We start from the raw sequence: 8,391 nt of genomic DNA on the forward strand, positions 1-8,391 counted from the left end.
CTTTTAGATTGTTATGAACAAATATATAATAATTTTATTCATAAATTATTTTTTATTTGTAAATATGTTGTTTAGTTTTTTCTTTTAAAAAGATAAAAGACAACCCCTTCATACGGAAATGCATTCATTAAGGGCTTTTTTTTTACGACACTTGAATCTTATAGATTGTGTGCCATTTTCTCCCGGTTCCTCCATAATATATTCCTCTAAATTTCTTCCGTTAATTTCAAAGGAGGCATAACTTTAGAAACCAGATATAATCTTCCATCTGCATTAATTGAAAAAATTTGTAGGATCCACATTTATTCATCAAACACAAATGCAGTTTTGGGATCATTAATTCACAGGATATACATCAAAAGATATATCATAGATCGATAGATAGACAGTAGATAGATAGATAGATAGATAGATAGATAGATACCTACCTAGATAGATAGATATAAAGATAGCATTACATAATACCACAATTAATCTTTCCTTTAATGCAAAACAAATCAGGTTGAGATCCCAGCACATTTATGGAAGATCAACACTAATTCAACTGTGGGGAATACACAATTTTACACAAGTTTGGAAGACATTCATTGCTGCCTCCGGGTGAATTTCATACGGAGGAGGATTTTCTTTGCAAAACTTGGAAGGATTTAAACACCGGCGCCTCTTAATTTTGGCAGTACAGTACTCCTCCCAAATCGATTATTATTAATTGATTAATTAATAATACCCCCCAATTTATTATTATGGCTGCCCACCTACGTCATCCCCACGTCACGCGCGCCTCCCCCGGCGCCTCGCCTATTTATTCGCTACGCCTCGCCTCGCCGCGTCGCGTTCGCGTCCCCTCTCCGCTGCTCCGCGTGGCCGCGACGACGAGCTGATCGGCCGTTGCGATCGATCGCGTCGCGTCCCCGCGCCGCGCCGCGGCCGACCTAGATCAGGGTGGGGGGAATGGAAGGGAGGGCGGCGGGGTGGGTGCGGGCGGGGGCGGTGGGGTGGGCGGTGGTGGCGTGCGCGGTGGCGGTGGGGGTGGTGGCGAGGCGAGGGGCGGCGTGGAGGCGGTGGGGCAGGGCGGTGGCGGTGGTGCGGGACCTGGAGGAGCGGTGCGCCGCGCCGGCGGAGCTGCTGCGGCGGGTCGTCAACTCGCTGGCCATCGAGATGTTCGCCGGGCTCGCGTCCGAGGGTGGGAGCAAGGTCCGGATGCTGCTCACCTGCGTCGACACGCTCCCCGACGGGTACGTGCGTCCGTCCCACCCAGCGCGCCGGGACGCGATCACAGGATGGGCTCCTCTCTCGACCTCTCTACTCTTGCGGATCACCATTTTTGGTGTACTTAGTTTCTCGCCAGTCTCGCTTCGCCGTTCCACTTTCGATGGCGTCGAATTTGATTAGAATCCCTTGATCCTCTTGGGACAAGAGAATTTCTTGGTTTCCTTTCTTGTTAAATAATAACATTTGAAAGAACCTGGGAATTATTATTTCTTCACTCATAACCCTCAACACATTTAAGCGCAACCTCTTGTTTCTTCGATCTTAAACACTCCTAAACCTTAACACATAGAACTTAACAATGCCAGTTTTTTAGAATGTACTGTAATATTTTCCGCTTTATTGAAGTGAAATGATCAATGACGTTGGTGTGTTTCTAATTAGCATTTATGACAGTACACTACACTACACTAAAGTCCTTGAACGTGTAGTTTCTCTTCTGCTACCTTACGATTTACGAATGCATCGGGTGTTTTAATCATGGATCGTTTTGAGTGTGATGGTCCTAATGAAGCCAGCACGCACTTTTATCACCTGTCTGCATTGGGCTCTAGCTAGGCTATACCCTATATGGCGTCCATAATGGCTAGTAGGCATAGAACTGAGCTCAAATGAGAATTGCCAAGACTCTTTTCTTTCTCGTTTCTTCTGCCTTTGTTGATGATGATCTTGCATTGGTACAATGTAACCTTCTAAACATGTCCGAACCTGAACTGTTTGCCCACTTTGAGGTACTTGGTTAATGCAACTCTTTATGGTTTACCATAAGCTCACAACTCAAAACTACTTTTTTAGGATCGATGGGAGTTCATTTAATTTAGAGAATCTGCATCAATGGTTTTGTAATCCTTGTATCTATTATAGCCATTTGATGTAGATAGTGTTGTATAAAATGCTGTAACTGTTCATGCATATCATATTTTTCGCGAACTGAAATCAGTATGAATTTTACATATATGATAATATGTTGATTTATTAGCTATTGCATCACATCCTACCACCTGTGGATAAGTTTTCTAAGGGGCATGAAATTGCATAACTGTCTTACAGTAGTTCATGTGACATGACCAGGAGTGAGGAAGGCATCTATTATGCCATTGATCTTGGAGGAACAAGCTTTAGAGTCCTCCAAGTAGAACTTGGTGCAGGGTCTACAATCATCAATCGGAAAGTTGAACATCAGCCTATCCCTGAAAAATTGACCAAGGGAACAAGTGATGTATGTTTCATCATTTTATTTTCATTTACCTATATAAGTTTTAGTAGTTATGTATGTGAGTTTTAATTTTTTTGCAGGACTTGTTCAATTTCATTGCCTCAACACTGAAGAATTTTATTGAACGAGAGGGTGGGGGAGATGAGGGGAGGGCACTTGGTTTTACATTTTCTTTCCCCGTTAGTCAGAACTCCATATCCTCAGGGACATTAATTCGATGGACTAAAGAATTTTCAGTTGAAGAGGCTGTAAGTTAAATTTTATTTCTTCAATAATCTGCTTTACATTGTAATGCGATGTCTTCAATTAATCTGCTTTACATTCGATTATTTTAAATAAACGTAACATTGTAAGAGAATTCTGTACCATAATTCTATGAGCGTAAACTACAACATAGATACAAAGCTGGCAAAACTCCAGTTTTTTCAATCATCAGAACTATGAGGATACCAAGTCTTGTAATGTGATGTCTCTGTTGTGCATCTTTGTTCCTTTGATCATTTGCAATAGCTTATTCAGTCACACTTTAGCACATTATTCAAATATCCTGTGGCTTGACGGGTTTGCAGATTTATTATTGTGGATATGTAACACAAAATCTTATCAATTTGTTTTTCTAATTTGCTTACAATTACCTTGATACCTTTATACAGTCTTACTTCCATCATTTCTTTCATAACTGACGTGTTTCATTTTGTACCTTGGCTCCTTGTACTTACCATTGATTTCTTATTTTATTGCACTCTGTTTTTCTTTTGGTACCTATGGAATATCAGGTCGGGAAAGATGTTGCTCAGTGCCTAAATGAAGCCCTTGCTAGGAATGGACTGAATATGAAGGTCAACGTATTGGTATGTTGCAGACTTGTATGTAAAAAACTCCTTCCATTAAGAAAAAATATTTGACATGTTTTCATCATTAATCTCTTTTTTATGCATTCAGTCTTAATTAGCTTCGAGAAAAAATAACTGATAATCCACTGGGTGTGCGCATGCTGTTCTGAATAGCATACTTTAGAAAATATCACTATGCTCCTGCCAGCAGAAAAATGAGATATTTTTCAGTGTAACGAATTGGCCTGTTACTCATGTTGTCAGCCTTAAGTATCGTTTCTAATTTAAATGGACATGATATTTTTTGTTTCAATCTGAATCAGTCATAATAATATCAGGCTTACATTAAATTATAGAGTTGTATTAAATTTTGAGCATACTGGATCTATTTAGAGGTTAACTATTCACAGGCACATAATCCTTCATTTTCCTTCATGGAAAAATTTATTAGCACTTCTTTATACATTTAATTTTAGTCCTCATAGTCATTGGTCATTCTACATAAATTACATTATTGCGCAGTAAAAAATGTCCCCCTTTTTTGCTGGGACTTAAAATTATGAATCCTTCTGGGGTTATACAAAAGTATGGATTTGACTATTATTGATAATTTGTAAATCTCGTGTCGGCTGATCCTCAGAATCTGTTCATTTCCTATATGTACTAATGTTTCATTTATTGTAACACTTCTCTTTCAATATAGCTGACCTGGAAATTAGGAACTATATGATTCATTTTCATCTTGAGGACGTTAATCTAATTTTAAATATTTCAAACAAGATCTTGAAGAGCATTTACTAGGATCTACGAAAAGGAAATGAACCAACTTGATTCTTACGTTCCCTGTACTGGTCACTTGCTGGGAGACCGTATTGGTGTTTAGTGTATTTTGATAAGAAGAATAATTGAATGACCATACGAAAGATAATGAAATCATGTATCTGTTTATTTGTTAAGTTCGTGTATATTCTTTTGCTCTGGTTAATATATTGGTTGTGAATTAATTTGTGATCCTTGTATAAGTCCAGAAAAGTGATTTTCAAGTCTGGTGCATGTAATTTTTCACTAGTGGATTAAAATGCATTCATTTCTGGTTGATTCTACAATGCGTTGTTCTAACAAATAGGTGAACAATACTGTGGGGACATTAGCTCTGGGGCATTATTATGACGAGGACACAGTAGCTGCCGTGATTATTGGAGCTGGCACCAATGCATGCTATATTGAACGCAACGATGCGATTATCAAATCTTTGGGTCGTCTTACCAATTCTGGACTAACGGTATGGTACTTCTAATCCTTTTTCTCATTTCTGTAAAATGTTGGAAGACTGGTCGGATTCGGCAAGGGTACGCCCAAAGCTCTTAGGGGTGGGGTTAAGTCGCTCATCACCCTAGTATCCTGAGAAATCTGGATAGCTCGTAATAATAGGATTTTTAAGAATGATGACATTCCGGTTAACGGAATAGTCAACCGTATCATTGAGGAGATCGTTCTATGGCACGTCTGTGGGACGCGCAGGTTATCTGCACTGACCCGCAACAATGACGGCGATGGTGACCGCCTAATTTGAGTTTGTAATTTTTAAGGCGTCTATCAGGCGCTGCTTGCTGCTTTTGCTCCCCCTACCTCTAATCCTTGTATATTTGTTTTTCACCCCTACTAATTTAATTATACACCCCGATGGGGCTTTAAAAAATTCTGTAAAATGTAAATGTCTTATCTGATCTGAGTTTTAATGTACAGACAGAATATCTGACGATTCTTTTTGTATTACAAATTTACAATGTTCCATGCATCAGGATCAGGTAGTAAATGTGGAATGGGGTAGTTTTCGGCCTCCACAAATAGCATTAACTCCTTATGATATATGCTTCAATAACGAAACATGGAACTATTATGACCAGGTAAGACCTTATGAAAACTGGGAAGTTTTGAGTTTGTGATAATGAGGCTGAAATTAATGTCATTTCATTGATGTAGAATTTTGAGAAAATGATCTCTGGTGTGTATCTTGGGGAAATTGCAAGATTGGTGTTCCAAAAAATGGCTCAAGAGTCAGATATATTTGGTACTAATGATGGTCTATCGACCCCTTTCATCTTAAGGTGCCCTCTTACTTGCAATTTGGTTCTTTCAAATCTTTAGCAAATAGATATATGTTATGTCTATTCCTTGGATTCTCCTATCTTCATTGCAAAATGACTTAAACAGTAGAATACCTCTAAATTCTGCTCCTATGTGAATATGAAGGCCATCTAATCCATATCCCGTTTGCTCTACTATGTTTGGTTCCTTAGTTTCCCATTAGCATGATGACATGAGCTATTTCCTTGTCAATCTTGTTTCTTTTATCAACTTGTGCTACGGGGGTTTACCATCTGCCCGTTCTTTCTAGTAAACGGTAAAAATGCAGCACGGTTGTTCATATTTTGTGGAAAAGGAACTACTAGCCAATAATGGTTTGTACATGTTCCTTATTTCTTTCAATACCTGTGTTTTTTTTTCTATAGTAACTTGCAAGGTATTTTACGTTATGCACAGATGCATATGCTTGTCTTTAGATCTGCAAATGAAACATCAGTTTATGTGTTGCATGTTGTGTACATTAGATTTATTCTCTCTGAGGTCGTTCTCTTCAATTTGGCATGTCAATTAAATGGCCGGGGCTATTAAAACATCATATTTTTAATTCCAAGGCTATGTTTCGGTTGTATTTTGTGGTCAAGTGATTTTCATTTCAAGCATTAGGAAACTCTGTTGTCAGATTACTTTAACACAAAAGTGATCATCTTGTGCCTAGCAGTCAAAACTTTAATGTCATGCCTTTTAATCCAGCACACCAAACTTAGCTGCAATTCGCGAGGATGATTCCCCAGATTTGAGAGAAGTGGGCAAGATACTGGAGGAACATCTCAAGGTTTTCTATACAGCGCTCAAAGATGATCTCACCTTTCTGTTTCAGTACACAGTTTCTTCAGACTGACACACATCACCTTTTCAATTGTTTTCCTACGCAGCTACAGGATGTTCCTCACAAGACCCGGAAGCTTGTGGTGAGAGTCTGTGACATCATCACCCAAAGAGCTGCCCGCCTAGCAGCAGCTGCGATCGTTGCAATACTGCAAAAGATTGGCTGCGATGGAACCCTTTGCGGCACCAGCGAAGTTCGAACGATGAGAGGCGTGCGGAGAAGAACGGTTGTCGCCATCGAGGGCGGTCTCGTCCAGGGTTATTCGGCCTTCAGAGAGTATCTGGATGAAGCCATAGTCGAGATCCTGGGAGAGGAGATTGCAGCCACTGTTAGTCTTAGAGTGATGGAGGAGGGGTCTGGCACTGGTGCTGCCCTCCTTGCAGCTGCATATTCATCGGCCAGACAGAGCAAAACTCCACGTAGGAATGACTAAGATATATAAAATGAATTTTACGGTGGTTGAGAAGGTACGAAGAAAAAAATGAAACAAGGAAATAAGTCAGATATGTACATGGTAGAAATCAGTGCTTGTACATAGACAACTCCTTTTTTATGTTGTAAAATTAGTGGTCCGTGTTGAAATCATGCTTTCTTCTCTTCTGGTGTCAAATTGGCCAATGCTTCAATCTGTATATACTAAATCATCTGGTAACTTCAGAAGTTTTTTTTTAAGTTAAATATTTTTGGTTGGAATCACATATTTTTCCATGTTCCAGATCAACAGAATGCCTTCCAAACATTTCTTGATCAAGATATTGGTCACTAATTCCTTCCAAAATGTCATGGCGAATCAAAAAAATATATCTGAAATGTTAGCAAGATGCTTCGGCTAAATGGAACCAATCAATTAGAGCCAATCAGTAAATCGCTAAACGTGATTAAGTACGCAATTAATTGAAGGAAGCGTGCATCAATTGATGCGTCTTCCTCCCTACTGCTGCTGCTGCGGCTGGTCGTCGGCGTGGCGGCGCACGTTGGCCATGAGCTTCTCGAGCGCCCTGGTGAACTCCGGCAGCTCCGCCTCCCCGAGCGCCTCCACGTCGGCCTCCCACCAGAACTGCCTGTCCGCCTTCGCGGCCTCGATCTTCTTCGCCACCTCGCTCAACCGCGACTTCTCCGCGGCGACCTGCGACCTGGCGTCCTCCACCGCCTTTCTCAACTCCTCGTGGTGGTGGCGGTCGCGGTCGTCGTCGTCGTCTCTGGCGGCCCCGTGGACATGGGAAGGACCAACACTCGCGGCGGCGGCGGCTTCCCCGGGGACGGGCGCGTAGCGGCGGAGGATGGCGTCGACGGACGGGTCGCCGAAGCAGAACGCGTTGCGGGCCTCGGACATGACGACGACGGCGATGCTGGCGCCGGTGAGCATGGAGAGCTCCGACGCCTTCTTGAACAGCCCGGACCGCCTCTTGCTGAAGGTGACCTGCCGCTGGCCCTTGGTCTCGATGTGGCGGATCTCGATGCGCTGACGCCCCATGCTCGTCCCCCCGTGCGGCCGCACCATCGGCCGTCCGTCGTCGTCGGCTCCGTGGATCGAGCGGAGCAGAGCGAAATGAGCAAACGCGATGCGATGCGGCGACGGACGGCGGCCGCGGCGCGACGAGTTTATAAAGTGGAAGGCATTTTTTTATTATTTTTTAGAGAGGAAAAAAAGTGGAAGGCATTAACCGAAACTATCGGGGCGTGTAGAGTGATTTCTGGAAGGAACTCACCGCTTGCCTTTTCACACAAAAGACAGCCGTCCGTTGCCTTCCATCCATATCGTCCACTGTGTAATGAACGGCACCATGTGTTTGGCTCTCGGTGGGTCCAACGGAGAACGTTCGCGTGCCGGTTAACCCGTGCAAGTTTGTATCCAAGAAAGTTTATATATATATTTATAATTTATTTTTTATGTTGATATTTACTTAAGAAATTTTATGTATAAAAAATTTATACATACAAACAAAATCTATAGCAATATATAATATCTACCTCTACTATTATAAAGAGCAATAGTGATTCTGTCATGCAGATTGATCGTGCCATATCAAGCCAGGTAAGGTTCTCCACTTTATATCAAATTAAACTACATGCTCCACCACTTTACCAAGGCCGGGGCC

At 41.7% G+C, this 8,391-nt stretch overlaps 2 protein-coding genes across 2 annotated transcripts; one reads left to right on the forward strand and one right to left on the reverse strand.

The window, feature by feature from the left end:
* Window positions 1-951: 951 nt before the first annotated feature.
* On the forward strand, window positions 952-6,998 carry LOC102719589 (hexokinase-10). The gene is made up of 9 exons (XM_015837091.2): window positions 952-1,235; window positions 2,341-2,488; window positions 2,566-2,733; window positions 3,262-3,336; window positions 4,445-4,600; window positions 5,121-5,225; window positions 5,302-5,426; window positions 6,157-6,238; window positions 6,339-6,998. The coding sequence occupies exons 1-9, from the start codon at window positions 952-954 to the stop codon at window positions 6,723-6,725; spliced, it is 1,530 nt and encodes a 509-aa protein (XP_015692577.2). The 3' UTR covers window positions 6,726-6,998.
* On the reverse strand, window positions 6,130-7,933 carry LOC102719868 (agamous-like MADS-box protein AGL62). Its single transcript, XM_006655194.3, has one exon. The coding sequence runs from the start codon at window positions 7,791-7,793 to the stop codon at window positions 7,224-7,226; it is 570 nt and encodes a 189-aa protein (XP_006655257.1). The 5' UTR covers window positions 7,794-7,933; the 3' UTR covers window positions 6,130-7,223.
* Window positions 7,934-8,391: the final 458 nt, after the last annotated feature.

Source organism: Oryza brachyantha, chromosome 5, assembly GCF_000231095.2.
Source record: "Oryza brachyantha chromosome 5, ObraRS2, whole genome shotgun sequence".
Classification (NCBI taxonomy): Eukaryota; Viridiplantae; Streptophyta; class Magnoliopsida; order Poales; family Poaceae; genus Oryza; species Oryza brachyantha.